At 41.3% G+C, this 16,012-nt stretch overlaps 1 protein-coding gene across 3 annotated transcripts; it reads right to left on the reverse strand.

Annotated features, from left to right (window-relative positions):
* Window positions 1–594: 594 nt before the first annotated feature.
* Window positions 595–15,961, reverse strand: EFCAB14 (EF-hand calcium binding domain 14). 3 transcript variants are annotated; one of them, XM_027648905.1, is made up of 11 exons: window positions 15,740–15,961; window positions 14,702–14,850; window positions 11,352–11,497; window positions 9,404–9,502; window positions 7,766–7,876; window positions 6,849–6,926; window positions 5,756–5,947; window positions 4,998–5,078; window positions 4,232–4,343; window positions 3,286–3,417; window positions 595–2,464 (listed from the first exon to the last, which is right to left on the reverse strand). In XM_027648905.1, exons 1-11 carry the CDS (start codon window positions 15,913–15,915, stop codon window positions 2,289–2,291), a joined length of 1,452 nt encoding a protein of 483 aa, XP_027504706.1. In that variant the 5' UTR covers window positions 15,916–15,961; the 3' UTR covers window positions 595–2,288. The 3 variants fall into 3 exon arrangements, with proteins under 3 accessions (XP_027504706.1, XP_027504705.1, XP_027504707.1); XM_027648904.1 differs by having other exon boundaries at window positions 6,849–6,929; window positions 15,740–15,960; XM_027648906.1 differs by lacking the exon at window positions 3,286–3,417 and having other exon boundaries at window positions 6,849–6,929; window positions 15,740–15,960.
* Window positions 15,962–16,012: the final 51 nt, after the last annotated feature.

Here is a 16,012-nt window from a genome sequence, read left to right on the forward strand (position 1 = left end):
ATATCGACTACAATACATTGACTACAAACATGCATTTGTGCCCTCTACCATCTGCAGCGTGAACAAACACGGGAGAGGAACCCCTGCCAGCACCCGGCCTCAGGGCTTTGAGAAGCATGCGGGATGGAGAGTGGTGGCGTAGCTGAAACCTGGCAGGGATGGGACCGGTGCTCCCGGCTTGCAGCACGAAAGCGACCACGGTACTCGGGGATGATCAGATTTTGTCTAATTGGTAGCACAAGTCCACCCTACAGCAGCGCTGACTACAGCAAGTAGCAATCGAGTACAACTCTCGCCATGCAAGTTAAGGAGCAGCCCCGGGCAGTGTGTCCCAGCTCGGCTCACTGGGCACAGGCAGAGGACACGGGCAGTGGAACAGCACACATCAGGTCTAGCTGACAGGTCTCATCACTGCTGTTGAAGAGCCTTCTGAAAGTAAAGCAGACCGCAACAAAACAAAACAGTAGTAGATTCACGTGGCTGTAAGCGTAATCCCTTAAATTTTAAGGCAAGTTAAATTTCATACAAATAAAACTACCAAAAATATTTTGCAAACTCTGGCATATGGCTATGATACAGTATATACAAATAAAATATCAGAATGGTTAAATTTTATTGCTTTTTTTTTTTTATTATTTGGTTAAGGAATTACACAGTAGTGTATAAAAGGGCACGGGAAGCAGCAAGAAGTGAGTGTTTGCTTCTTGCTCTCTCTAAAGCCAAGGTTGGTTGGTTTTGTTTTGTTTTTAAATACTGCATTTTCAAACGTCACATCAAAAGCATTTTGGTGTTGGGTGACATCAGCATTACCCAAACAGGATAGAAGAGCAACAGTGAAAGAAGCCGAGGAAATGGATAACAGGGTTCCATTTTGTACATTCCTTTGCTGATTCATACTTCCAGACTACAATTATTGATAAAACATCCAGTCTGAAGTTATATAAAAGTCAACAACTGCAAACCAACTTCCACATAAACTGATGTTTCAGCGAGGTGGGCAGCTTCACTAATCATGCAAAAAACTCTTAACAAGATCAGTGATATTTGTGAGCAAAATCACCCAACTTGGCTCTGATACAGCCTGCAAGTGAGAATCCCCTCTTCAAAAGTCATTCTTCTATGTTCCAGAAGGTTACAAATATACTCTGTGTTTAGATCCACTACTACAAACAGATCTTTAAGTTCCTCTACAGTAAGGAATTCTCACTTACAAACCGGGTCTCAGTACAGACTGACGATGCCATTGCACGTGCCTACCCTGCTTTTTACATCCTTCTGTTGGCAAGGACACAAAAAATAAAGGTACCAAGAAGTGACCACGGTCCCAATAGTCAGGAAACAGCTCACAAATCTACTCTGGGCCTTCCCAACTGCTCCACACCCTGGAGTGCAGCAGTGCACTGCCGAAGCATGAATTGTTCAGGAGCTACTCAGCAGGCTGCACTGTAGGCTTTTACCTCTTAAGCATCTGATAAAGCTATTCAATATGTTCATTAAAAAAAATAAATAGACAGGCTCATCTCACAAAATATAATCTGGATGCAGCACAGTAAAGCTTAAAGAATGCTGAAGTGAAAACCCAAGCACTTGGCAAGTTAATTGCTCCTGTAGGCTTATGATATAAAAACACTTTCAGCTCTTCCCTTTAAAAATACATCCTGCTATCGATGGGCATGACTTACCCCTCCTGCTTTCCTCTGACTGAGGCCAAACTCATTCATGGATTTACTTAGTCAAAATCAGAAATTCAGCTGAAGCTCTTAACGACCCATTTCAGGCTCAGCCTCTCACTATAAACCACTTACTACCAACACAGCCCCTGACACAAACTTCCCCTTAAATATGCATAATTTACTCTATCTCAAATATTTACAAGCAGAAGCAGCCCATCTTTACAAGACAGATTTTCTTCTGCTCTACATAAAGTGCAGCTCTCTAATTTAAGGCAAATTTCAGTGAAATATAAAACCATAGTTTTATTTTAGTATGTACACATTTTAAATTAAAACCAAGAACCCCTTTGGAAAGGAAAGAATGAGAGGAAAATGTTTCCAAGTTTGGGAATTTTCTGGATTTTAACACAGTCCCAATATTATGTCCTAAAGACATATAAACTTGTAAATTTCTTTTCAATAGATGCAAATGAAAAAAAGAGGTGGCAATGTGTACAGTAATTTAGCTCCAAAGATCAGTAAAACACTGGGAAAGTGCAGCCGTAGTTTTTCATGTCCTGTAGCTTCCTTTAGCTACAGTAACATCCACCAATATCAAATTTCTAAATATAGATCCTATACACCTAATGCTAGTCTCAGTTCTTTTAGTGTGTATTTCTCATCTCCATCTGTGTCAAATTCCTTAAAGCTCTGTGACTCTTGGGCTGTGGAGCCAAGCAACTTTTGAAGATCTTCGTATGAGAGTTTCCCATCAGCAGCTTCAGGTGCTTTTTCAAACAAATTCTGCAGATCTGCAAAGAGAACAAGGATTGAGAAGTAGCTCCTTTAAGTACACAGGAATATCCTTTAAGCTGCTTTCCCAGTTTTACAGCACTCTTGTCTCACTACCCAGTAATTAAGTACAACATCCCTGAGTGCAGAGTTTGCCTCCTGTGTTGTCACAAACTGTTGGTAACAGTTTAGGAGAAAAAAAAACATGAACATTTCTGGATTAAATTACACTAAATCTTAAAAAAAAAAAAGTAATCCCTATTTCTGGCAACAACTAGCAGCCCATTTTACAACCACTAAGTGCATACAGATGCAGTTATCCTCCTCAAAAGCAAGCTCTGAATGACTGTTGCTATACCAACAGTGCAGATGATATAAAGGGAAAAGTGTCTTATTCACTTCGTGATGCAAAGAGTTGCCCTTTCAGTAGCTGAAGAGACTGAACAGCAAGATCCAGAAACCATTCATCTGACCAGGCAGTGTTCTCTTAAAAAAATAAACAGAGAAAAGAAAAAAGACCCAGAACACACACATTCACATCTACTTCTTTTTCCTTCAAGCACACCAACTCTGCCCTTGACTTCTCTCCCCATCCTACTCAAAACAATTATAATTCACTTAAAATGCACACTCCTGCTTAAATCTCAGTTTCTTCCCTTTTACATGCTGCTCTTTCCTTTCAGTTATTTTGTTGGGGTTTTTTTAATTACTTTTTTATTAAAGCCCATAGTTCTCAAGCTTTAAAAACTGACCTCACTTTTCCCAGAATGCTTATACTTATCGTCTCCTAAACATTTATATGAAATACTCAGAAAAAAAGGTCAACCTAGAAAGGACATACCTTCGATGCTGGAAATTCCTGGTAAGGACAGATGGCTCAGCTGCCCATTACTCTCTGTGTTGTCATCAGCTGACCTTGAAGTCAGCCTTGAAAGGTCTGTGGGCTTTGCTGTGGTACTTGGACTACTTTCAACTGTTACAAAACAATTTCTGTTAGTCTTACTAATTCCACAGAATTACAAAATTAGCAAAGTCAGCAAAACCAAACAAAAATCCAATAAAACTGAATTTATATATTTTTTTTGCATCACAGATGCTGTATGGGATAGGAATGCTGCAAAATTATTTCAGAATACAGAAGTGTTGTCCCCTTTTACCAATAACTGAAAGAAGAATTTTAGGACACAGCCTTAATCTTTCATTCTGTACTAGGAGATGTGTATTTGTAAACTCCCATACAAAGAATGACTTGGAAGTGTTTTCTGCTTCCCACTCTGAGGGTGCTGAGGAAGCTCTATTAAGCAAATTACATCTGCTCCCCTGGATTGTTATCATCTTATCAATATAAATATTCCCCAACAGCAAGGTCTCAACTTTCAAGCTCCTGCCTGGAATGAACAAGCAGCACAGTCCTATTGTAATGGAGTATTTAAAATCTGATGTTCAGCACTACCTGGATGTACACAGCAGAAATGCAGAACTGAAGGCAGCAGAGACACAGACCTTTCCTCTATGTTACACTTAGATTTTCAAAAAGCAAAACCAAGTGTTACTGGGTATAAAGTTCTCCAAGTTAATCACTGCATGCCTTCAAACACAAGCTACTGATGTGAGTCCTGCCATATGTATAGAAAATCACCTTCAAGCTTCTGGAGTCATATACAATTTTCTGTACCACTTTAACTAAAATAACCTTCATCAAAATCTTAAGGAATGGTCTGAATTATCCACCTTCATTAGTTATCCTTTGAGTTACACAGGGAAGTACAACTACAAGACATTCTTACCATTCTTTGTTGTCTCAATGGGTCTGTCATTATCTGGCTTGCCTGTGAGAGCACTGATCAGCTGAAGCTTCTCTCTTAGTTTGGATACCTGAGAATCTCTAGTTCCTGCTTCCTACATATGTAGAGGAAAAAAAAAAATCTTAAAAAATACCCCTTCAATAGAGGCAGACGATCAGGAAAGGTAGTAATTTAAAATATGTAAGCAATTTTGAGTGACTGATCCAGGCTGATCAAGTTTCAAATAATAATCAAGATCTTCAAACAAAAACAAACAAACAAACAAAAATCAATGGAAAGATGATAGGAATAAATTCACATACAACAGAATCAGTACCTCAACCTGAAAAACAGACAACTATTTTGCAGACACTAATTTCAAAAGAATCTGACATTTAGTTCCCATATTCCCTATAGAAATGGACAAGACACTGAAAAACCACAATATCAAACAGTCAAACATACTTGGAGTGAACATTTATACATGAATTCAATGTCTCAAAATTCTTTCAGCTGCATGGAAGGACACCACAGCAGCTCTGCTGTGCTGTAGTCAGAATGGCAAGACTTTAAACTATTAAACTTTTCTTCAGTTGGCTTCCTGTCCCCAAAAGGGGCTGGGTAAGCTCTCCTAGTCTGGACTTTTAAAAAGCTTGATCAGAGCAGACTGTTTCCAGACCTTTGCTCAATTAAGGTTCATTTCAAACATGATTAAAAAGACAATTACATGCTCTACTAATCCAGTGTAATTTGTATTTGCTTACTTTACCTTCAGTTCTGTATTTGACTGAGTTTCACTATCTAGTTGATCTTCATTTTCCACTTTCAGAGAGGTAGTTGCATCATTCCCCTGCAGAAAAAGAACAGAGCACAGTTTATTCATGTGCTTTCTATTTTCTACACAGAGTTTATTTCCTTCAAATTTGGCAGGCATGAAGCAGGAAAAAACCAGGGCAGATACCTGCTAGAATAAACATGAAGTTATAAAAATGGGTTATGTAATTTACCACAGCAACATCAGCACCTTCCTTTATTGCTAAATATACAGAACATATTCTCACTGACTGGCCCCAGTAAGGCATAAAGAAGGCAGTGGCAGAATTTATGAACATATCTAGGTGTTTTTGTTGTTGTTGTTTTGTTTGTTTGTTTTTAGAATTTAAGTACTGTTGAACAATGCAGAATCCCACCTGGCTCCTGAGTGGTCTTAACAGACCTGTGCCAAAGTGATTCCTAAAACATAGTTCAGTTTGTGATTCCTGCTGCATAAAGCAATCACCCAAGTCTTAAATGTCACAGTGTTTTGGACATTTTTCTGTAGAATCTGCAGGGAAGAAACGAGATACTGCTTCAGAGATACTCTTAACATTGGTTATCTGTTCAGAAATACAGAACAAATTCCAGCCTTTCCTAACGAAATCCTCAGTATCTCAGGTCTCATTCTGACATTTTCTTTAGTTAAGTCTGAAAAGCTGCATCTGTAATGTAAGGAAGGCATTAAAACTACCTCAGCCATCAAATACTTACCACGCTGGTAGACAAGTTCTCTCTTTTGTCCAGATTATTCACAACAAGGGGAGAGTTTTCCAACAGCGTAACCTTCCGGCTGAGGTTGCCAATGGCTGAATCCACATTTAGGAGCCTGATGTCATTCAGCTTTCGGTACAGCACCACGGTGTTATTTAGCTCTTCCAGAGCTGCATGCAGTGCCTGGCTTTCCTGAAATATAAACCCAGCACGTGTCAGTTTACTCAGCCTGGGCAGCACTCCTGCTATTACCAACACGACTGACCCAGTTTAGCCGGGCAGACTGCAGGCTGGCTCTGCACCCAACCCGATGAAAACATCCAGCTGGAAGTTTCCAGAAAGTTACTCCGACTTGCAAAGCTTGAAACCGAGATTCCTCCTCAGGTTGCAGCCTTCCCCGGGGTTGCAACTTTCTCCCCTAGCAACCTCTTTGTTGCTAATGTAATCACCTCAGCTGTGCCAGTGGACACAGAAAGCCTATTCATCTCATTTTCCAGGTCAAGCTTTGTAAGCACACCAACTGTCTTTCCCCAGAAAACATGTACTGGGCATATTTATACACCAGATTCATTTTTGAGGAATATATTGACTCTGTTAAATGTAAGCAAGTGCAGTTATTCCGTTCCAACCCATTCAGAATAACGCCCACACATTAACCTTTTTTTTTGTTGATGAATTACTGCTTTCCACACCTCATTACATTGAGGGTGACTCAATACATGCCACTCCCAAATTTGCTCAGATTAGCAAGTACCTGCCATAAAACCCACTCCATGAGCCTTTAACTCAGTTCCATTTACATTAGCAAAGTACACCTACATTTTGTCAGATATCAGTTTCAGTCTTTTTACTCCTCACCCAGTCAGAACACAAAAAAAAAAAAAATACTCTTAGACCAGGGCACTTTCCTGTTTGCACATACACAGGAACAAACTACAGGAAAATGATCTTATGCCTTGTTTTGAAGAATGCTATTTGTATTGCTTGATAAAAACCATACATTTTGCAGACCACAGTACTGTGAAACACACAAGTAAGTGACATATCCATGACACTTGTATCAAAATTCCTCACGCAAGGGAAAAAAAAATACCTTTTTGCAATTTTCTGTCTGATTTCTCTCAGTCCTTGGCACAACAGTGGAGGGAAGTGAAGGCATCTGTTTTAATTCCTTCTAAGGAAAGAAGCAGAAAATTACGTTACCAAATGCCTGTAAATAAGCTTTTAGTAACTGGCAGACTGTTGCTAAGGATGTTTTGGTAGAATTATAGTCATTCATGTCTGCTGTGCATGCAGTATTTTAACTAGGCTAATAAGAGTTTTCTCTTTCAAACACATAAGGTCCAAATTTATTTTTATTAAACACTCCTAATTAGCTCTTCTCCATTTAATGAAGTATTATGATGCACATTTTCTGCCATACACGCTGCCGTATCTGCAATGCTTTTGTAGAACCCAGTGACTGAATCAAGCTTTATTATGTGTCTAATTTAGATTTTGTCTGGAAGAATTAAAGCAAGGCTGTATTGCAGTTTAGCTGAAAATCTGTAATTACTGGCTCAGTTTGTTAACCCCAAGTGAGAGGTCAGTATAAATGCAGCAAGTAGTTTTCAGTAAGGACAGTCAGTAATTTCAGCTGAATATGCATCCTTAATTCAACCAAAAAACTATCTCAATTTTCTGACCATCCTCAAGCCTATAACAGTGCAGTTACCATAAGCAGTACCCTGCAAAGTTTCCCAAGGCTCCAAGTCTGAGGAGTACAAAGCAAAAATATGCAGGATAAGAAGTGCAGTAGGGAAGAAAAATTCTGACTACAGAGAAATAACATCCTTGGTACCATATAACAGATGACACACAGGGATTAGAAGATTAGCTAATTAATGTGCCAACCTACTGAAACCTCAAAAGTATTTTGAAGGCTTAAGGAGAACTCCACACAGTTCTTTAACTTTCTTTGTATTAGTCAGGTAACCATTAAAACAGTGTTAAATCAGTAGATTTTCTTACCACATCATTCTGGAGTATTTCTATGGATTTCTTGTATTCTTCAATAGCTGTCTGTATATTTTCAACATCGTGAGCCACACTGGTAAGAGTGCTACCTATGGTTGCTACAGTCTGCAATAAAGAAGATGACAGAAATCTCAGCCTTCCTCAAACTGCACTGTCCCCAAATTCCAATCTGCTAAACACAATGTTTTGTTAGTGAAACTGCAGGCAGACTGCCACAAAAATATGCACGTGAGCTCGAAGAATTAAGAACTTTGCACTCAAAACTGCAAATCACTTAGGTTGGAAACAGCCTCTTAAGATTGAGTCCAACCATTAAACCAGCACTGCCAAGTCCACCACTAAACCACGTCTCCAAGTTCCTACCCATGCACTTGAAATACTTCCAGGGGTGGCAGGCAACTCAGTGCAACATGTTTCAATGTTTAACAATCCTTTTGGCGAAAAAATTTTTCCCATTATCCAATTTAAATCTCCCCTGACAGAGTTTGAGGCCATTTCCTCTTGTTCTATCACTTGTTCCCTGGGGGAAGAGACCCCCCACACACACCTTGCTGCAACCTCCTTTCAGGTAATTTTAGAGAGCAGTAAACTCCTCTCTGAGCCTTCTTTTCTCCAGGCTGAGTCCCCTCAGCTGCTCCTCAACAGATTTGTGCTCCAGACCCTTCATCAGCTCTGTTGCCCTTCTCTGGACACACTCCAGCACCTCAATGTCTTTCTTGGTAATGAGAGGCCCAGAACTGGACAAAGGATTTGAGATTTGACCTCACCAATGCTGAGTACAGGGGGACAATCACTGCCCTGGTCCTGCTGGCCACACTATTGCTGATACAACAAGCCTTAAGACTTACTTCTGTTAGGACACAATGAACACCCAGCATGCTTGTAGCAGCAAGTAAGAAGCTTAGGAAATAGCTTTGTACTCCTCCCAGAAAAAAAAAGAAATCCTGGCAGCCCAATCAGCCAAACCACACTTAATTGCTTTGCATATCACTAGCTTGTTGATTACATATTAATTTTGTAGGGATAGGAAATGAGACATGGAAACCCATAATGCCACAAAGCTCACATTAGGCCTTAGCCAAATATAAATGTTTATTGCTAAATAAATAGAAATGCCATGGAAGAGCTGGCAAGTATCAACAAGCCATTCTTTATACCAAAATAAACAGGACAGTTCTTGGTAAAGAATGCTCAGCTAAGGCACATGGTAAGACATTGCATTAACAGAGAGCAATCCATTTTATTTTCCAATTAAAAAAGCTAAACAAACAACCTATTTGTAAACAGAGTTATAAAACTGCAGACAGACACTTCCATGTGCCTTAAACGATATTAAGATTAGCAACTTGAAATAAACAGAAAGATCAGCTCCAAGATAAAGATGTGACAACATAATACAAACAAATGCATCTCCAAAGGGGATAAATAAGGCCTTCAAATTTTTTACCTGCGACATATTATCACAGGACCATACAATATCAAGTATATGAAGTCAAATTTTAAGGACAAGGGAAGCAAATATTCCTTGCATGCAAATCAGGTAGCTCCTGCTGTCACTGCTGTCCCCAAGAGCCCAGCTGCAGATCAGCAGCACAAAATACATTCAGTGATAGCTACATTTACAGTGCTTACCTTCTGAAGTTTCTCTACTGTGAGAGGAAGAGAAATCAGATCAGCAGCAGACTTAATGTTGTTTTTGAGATGATTTACTGTTGAGGTCAATAGTGATACCTAAAACCAAAAAGGAATACTTAGAGTTAGGCAACATAATCCTGATTCTGACCTTCCCCAATACTAGTGACCTTATGTGTAACATTAAAACATAAAGTAATACAAAAATATATATGCACACACACGAAACACCTCTCTCTCTAGAAATCCTGCCTAGGCTACACTAAAATATTCTGCTTCTTGCAAAGGAGCAAGTTTTTATTTAATTTTTTTTAAACTGAATGAAAGCCATAGAAGCCTTTTCTTTTCAATAAGGTACCCTCTGCCAATTTGACATTCATCCTCTTAGAGAGAGGCTGTTGCCCAAGAAAGACTTAAAGACTGTGCAAGAAATCCTTACATGGAGGAAACAGTCATCCACTTTTGTATTTAGCAATCAAACCTGTCTGGCAAAACCCAGCGAGGCCACGCAACTTCTCTACTCAAGTGACAGGCAAAGAAGTTGCACAGATCACCCAAACCTTCTGCTGCAGAAGGGGAACAGTGACAACCTATGCACAGCAAGTTAGCTCAGTTTCTGTCACCTGATTGTCCCTGACAGCAAGTTATTCAATGCATCTTCATGATTACTTATTCATTCCAATCTAGAGGTTGTCAAATAAATTAAAAAGCGCATGCTAGTCATTCATCACTAATGCTCTCACTTCAAGATCAATTTGTAGCAATCAGCAGTCAAAATGAAGAGAAATAATTTCTTCTCACACTTGGCAACACAAAGGTGGAGTGGATAAAATCCACTTTCTTCTGGTTAAAAAAAAAAATAAAAGTTGTTTCGCAAGCTGAGGAAATGAGAAAGATTTTAATTTTGCATTAGGTCAACGTAGATCAGCTGGCATGCAGGCTCTAGTTCCACAGCTGTAAATATTGGCTGAGATTATTCCCAGCAGCACATCCCAACAATTCATGGAAAAAAACCCAGCAACTAAATTCTGAACCTCAAAAGATCTGGCTCAGACTGAACCAGACCCTGAAGTAACTTGAGGGCCTGCAAGAACCATGTGCAAGTATCTTTAACGTCCAGGTGCAGATAAGAGCATTTTAAAAGTCCCATGAAGGATAAAGCAGACTATCAGATGCCAAAGAAAGCAAATCAAGTTTTCAGATACATTTATTAAGCACTTAACCACCACACAGGACTGAAGAAAAACCAATCTGAGCAGGCACCTCAGGACTCCTAAAAATTAAACCCAGAGCACCCGTGCCAAGGAGGGTTCCCCACACACACCTCCTGACACCATTCACTGTGAGCAGCTCTCAACTTTTACCCTCTGGGGCAAAAATTTCAGGAAGAACTTTGCTGGATGCTTCATTTGAAGGGTGAATTAACAGAGCAGCTCCATTAAGGAAATAGCTCACTGGTAAGTGGCTTAGTTCTAGCAGTGTCAACAGTGCCAAGATTTACACCAGCTCAGAGTCTCAGTGTGTGTCAGCAGATTTTATATTCACCACTTCTTCACTTGTAGCAACAGGAGCTTGCACTGAGCCAGGTAACTCTTACAAAACACTCTCAGAAATTGGAAATGTCAAATCTCTCATCATAAACATCACAACTATTTGGCAGGAAAATTAAGAACTGCACATTTCTGAGGTTTAAATTCTGCCTCAAGTTTTTGCACCAGTTACACAATTTCTCCTCTTTGTGATCGGTCTCCAGCCCAGCTGGATGCTCAGGCTGTTTTCTGCTTGTTTAATAATTAGATTTACACTCTATTTTAACTTTAAAAGCAGAAATTTAGCATAAGGTCACAGTAGATAAAACCTCAGCACTGCACTTAAAATTAATTTCTGGAAAAAAAAATTGAAAGGAATATTTTATTATTTTCTACAAGCAAGTACTGATCCCTCTCACCTGTTTACTGATCTCTGTGATATTTATCCAAATTTTATTCAGCCCCAGTTCTCCAGTCTCAATTTGTTCTAGCTGCTTTTGGTTCTGCACCAGATCTTCATTCAGTTTAGGAATTTCTTGGAATGATGTCTTTTGATTAGATTCCACTAAAAGAATGAAAAAATAATTAAATATGTTTAAAAAACCAAAACAAAATGTCTGGGTAAACAGTGCTGAAAGGCAGAAAACAAATTACAAACAGTAAGATCTACAGCAGTGAAAGAAGGTAATAAGTGTCTATATATGGGTTTATTGCCAATTCAGGATTCAGTGACGTTCAGAGTGACAGCTCTTTTTTGTTTTAAGAGTACCAATATCTGCAGAGAGAACCCAGAGAGACTGTACTAAATTTAACACATTTTGGCAGCCCTCAGCAGGTCTTTATTTAGTGCAGTTATTTTGCACTACCTTCACAGGGGAGCATGAAACAGTAATGGGCCTGCAAATAAGAACTGCCCACAGTCCCAGAGCAAAGGAGGCAGGTGAAATGAACCTCAGTGCCCTTTCCAAGCCTGCAAAGGGGCTGCTGACGATGAAGTAAATTCCAAAGAGATTAATGTGATTACATTTGCTCTGTCTGACAGAGAGACAACTGAAAAAATAAGGTATAATCTTATACACTAATGCCTGTTGGTAAACAAATCAGTAAACAAGGTCCTTGGAAATAAAAGTCAGTTATTACTGCAGTTAATACCACAGGAAGGGGGAAACTCAGTGCAGCTCAGAGCAGTTCAAGGGAGCCTCAGAAATGCAGCCCTTCCAGATCTGCAGTGACTAAGCTGTTTAGCTGTAAGCACTATTAGGCAACACTAAATCCCCCAGGCCGAGAAACAAATAAGCAAAGGTTTTGAGGAGGAGATGAGAGTTCCCCAAAATCCACACCTCCACCCTGTAAGGCAGCACTGGAAGGCTCCACAGCAAACTGCCACCACTCAGAGCAGCCTGCCAGGAGCAGTGGGACCTACGTGGTATGTGGCTGGCAGCTCCCAGAACGAATTTCCATGTGTGACCCATCCAGTCAAAAGGGGAAGCCTGTGGAGTGCGTGCCCAAACACACACAACTGGAAAGCTGTGCACCTTCAAAAACCACTTCACTCCTCTTGAAGCAAGTTCTTAAAAGTATTTTTTAAGTCCAGAGTAATCTGATCACCAAAGATCCAAATAACACTTCCAGTTAAATAAGACCTTGAAAAGTGTATTTTAGCCAAAACAGACTGAGAGCTAATTGTGCACTTGACACAAGCAGTTCACACTGAACTTGATATTTCAGAGGCTCTTGTAGACAAATTATTTTCTGTTTTGCCACTCTCACTGTGTACAGTGAGACTCCACAGTTTTTTGCAGTGCTAGGAAGTACCACACGTTCTCAGCATCACTACTAACAAGGGAAGGGAAACACCACATGACTTCCTCCTATTCCAAACACACTGGATGCAAAGATGTCTTGTTTTTAAAAAGCACTCATACTGCACTCAGTTTGTGCAAAGGATGGCAGAACATAACAAATATCACCACAGGAATCCACTCTTATGGGGAAAAAAGAAACCTGGATGAAGATTCAGAGGAGGAATGTTCCTTTTCCAAACTTGCTGTAGGACACATGGATCACATGCCTTTGTTTCTATTCACCCACACATCTTACCAATGCACAGTGCTGCCTTTTGGAACCAGGTTGTTCTTGCTGTCTGCTTTTTTGTTGTTGTTTTTAAATGCTGTGCCTCATTATGAGGCTCCCATCCAACTTCTAGGCATGCTATTAGAGTGGCAAGGAAATCTGACATGTTTATCACCAGACATAGTATTAAATATACAGCTTTTCTGTCAGAGCTATTAAGAAGAAAACAAGCCCATCTGTAACTGCCAGACAATCTGCTCAGAGAGAACAGCTGCTTTAACAAAGGGGTCTGTGTAAAACAGGAATGATGAAACTCAGCTACACCAAAGCCAACAAATGTTGTCCTGGTGAAAAATTTTTACTGCCAGCACACTCTTAAAGCAGAGCAGCCCATGAAGAGCTGGCTGACCCAGAACACAAAACAGCTACTGCAGAGCTGTGGGTACACTCACAGCCACAAAGCAGCACCTGGAGCTGAAGGTATCCTCCATAACTGGTGGACAGGAATTACAGATAACTTTCAGAGTTCAGTATCAGTTAACACAAAAGCATATCTATCATCAGTTCTTTCTCTCACACCCAGCCAGCCTGTTCCACCTTGGCAGACAACTCCCCACCTCACAGCAGTTACACACCTGAACAGGAAGACCTAAATACCAACAGCAAAAAATTTCTGCACACACCACAACATCTCTTTTACCACAAGCAAAACAAGCCCTTTGCTTACCTCCAGCCTGAGCAGCCTCCTAAGCACTTAAACTCTGAGATGAAGACCAGAGCTATGGCACAAAACTCAGTAACAGTGGTGCTTCTCAGGTAAAACACAGCTATCTGGCTTTCCTGAAGCAGCCAGAGACTATCTGAATGCTTACAGCTTCACTCTCTTCTGCTCCATTCTCACAGCTCCTTAGCTTATCCTTGCGTTTTTTGATATATATAGGATTTTAAACGCCACTAAAATAAGGCACCAAAACATATCTTATGCCCAGAGGTGAGGTACAGAGAACCAAGAGCACACTTTAGGTGCCAATCTCACCATTTCTTACACCTCAGCACTACAGAAATTATTCTATTGAAATCTTACATGGACAGGGATAACCTGAGACCTAAGAGAAAAACGCCTCACATTAACTCCATACTTCAGAGGACTGAACATGATGTAACTCCAAAGCACATGCAACCTGATGTAAAAGCTGTACAAGAACAGGTCAGTGCAAGCAAGAAAAACATTCCGAGGATACAGAGAGAAAACATAGTATCAAAGCAACATTCAAACTGCAGTAACACTATAGCAAGCATCAGAGGATTTTAGAAACGTTCCAGATTTAATTTTTTTTAAATCTTTTTTTTTCATAATTCCCTAGATTGCTTTGACAGGGCTGCTCAGAACTTTTTTAATAGGGTCTTTCTTTGGCAGAGAGCACTCCTAAGACCGAAGTCAGGAATTTTAGAAATGTATGTACAAGCAACTACAGGCCCACCTAGTCCAGTGTCCCTGCTCCTCAGAAGATACACAGCAGGCAAGAATATATAACATTCACCTCAGATTTGCCAAACCTCCAAGTGTTCTTGGCTCAGAGGACTCTTAAGTTCAAAGGCAGTTTATCTACTCAGTACTCTCAGACTTTGACCGAGCAATTAAAGCTCTTCATACTGCCCAGAGAAAATGTGAAAGACTGGTTACATTTATACTTACTAGTTCGAAACTTCTCCTTTATTGCATCCAGATCCTCCTTGAGAGCCACCTGCATCCAGACTAAGCCAACACACGCTACCACACAAGCGGCAAGAATGACAAACGCACATAAGGGGTAACAGAACTTGCAGCATCGAAGGTAATCTCCCCTGCATGAAACAAAGTAACAGGCTGTGAATACACAACAGAACCCAGAGAAGTTTTATTTTAATGCTGTTCTAGCAAAGTGAGGGACAGAGTTGTAACAGCACACATTTGGGCTGAGAAGAGCTAAAAAAGAGCATTTCCAGGAATAAATAAGGCTATAAAGTGAGGTCAGGGTGGTTACTCTCTGTTCAGTTTATCCTCAGGAGGCACGTCTAGCATATTTAAAAGCAGTTGTCAGGTTTCCCTTACTAAAATTTTCACATAAACTTATGCTAGGCACATCTGCTTGACAGCTTGGAAAACACGCTCCAAGACAGGGTATTACCAATAATGTTACAACAAGTAATATCTTCTAGAGCGTTCCAAATTGCGAAAGCCCAAGTTGCTCTGTGATATGCCTACCTTCAGGTGTTCTTAGGGGCCCATTAGTAATGCTGTCACTTAACTGAGAAGCTTGTTTATTGGCAAAAGCACATCCCGTCCGTGAGAAAAGCAGCACTGCGCCAGCTCGCAGGACTGTGCCACATGTGCTGAACACACACGGGGGACTGTGCCCAACAGCATCAGCGCCTGATACCGAGCTGCTCTAAGGACGCGACAGAAAAGAGGAAAACAGCCAGAGGATGGTTTAGTGGAAGGTGTCCCTGCCCATGGCAGGGGGTTGGAACCGGACGATCTTTAAGTTCCCTTCCAACCCAGGGCATTCTGTGATTCGATGATACTTCTATCGCCCAGCCAGGTGACCTGTCGGGCCGGACACACTCAGTGCAGCTCTGGGTGTTCCCTGGCAGCCTCTCACTCACCCCCTTTACCCGCTGAGGGCACCGCAGCCGCTCCGGCTCCGCCCGGAGCAGGACCGGGCCGGGGACCCCGCGCCCCCCCGGGACTCACTTTCCGCAGCGGCCCCGCGCCCCCGCGAACTCGTCCTCCTCGGAGCTGGACTCGGAGTCGGAGGCGGGCGGCTCGGTGCGCAGCAGCCGGTGTCCCGAGCCCTTCTTGGCGGGCTTCTTCCTGCGGCCGTCGGCGGCCAGGCCGATGAGGGCGTTCAGCTCCTTCCTCTTCTTCATCCTCTTGTGGGGCGGCGGCGCGGCCGGCGGCTGGCTCCCGCCTCCCTCCTCCTTCTCCCCCTCCGCCGCCGCCGCCGCCAGCGCGCCCCGGCTCGCC

Source organism: Corapipo altera, unplaced genomic scaffold (assembly GCF_003945725.1).
Source record: "Corapipo altera isolate COAL_440 unplaced genomic scaffold, ASM394572v1 112, whole genome shotgun sequence".
Lineage (NCBI taxonomy): Eukaryota > Metazoa > Chordata > Aves > Passeriformes > Pipridae > Corapipo > Corapipo altera.

Bases quoted from the DNA above. Each gene is read 5' to 3' on its own strand.
- EFCAB14 (XM_027648904.1), bottom strand. From the start codon at position 15,915: ATGAAGAAGAGGAAGGAGCTGAACGCCCTCATCGGCCTGGCCGCCGAC. The intron at 11,498-14,701 runs GTAAGTATAAAT...TCATTCTTTTAG, and splicing joins AAAGGAGAAGTTTCGAACTA to TGGAATCTAATCAAAAGACA. The intron at 5,948-6,848 runs GTATTTTTTTTT...TTTATATTTCAG, and splicing joins AGACAGAAAATTGCAAAAAG to GAAAGCCAGGCACTGCATGC.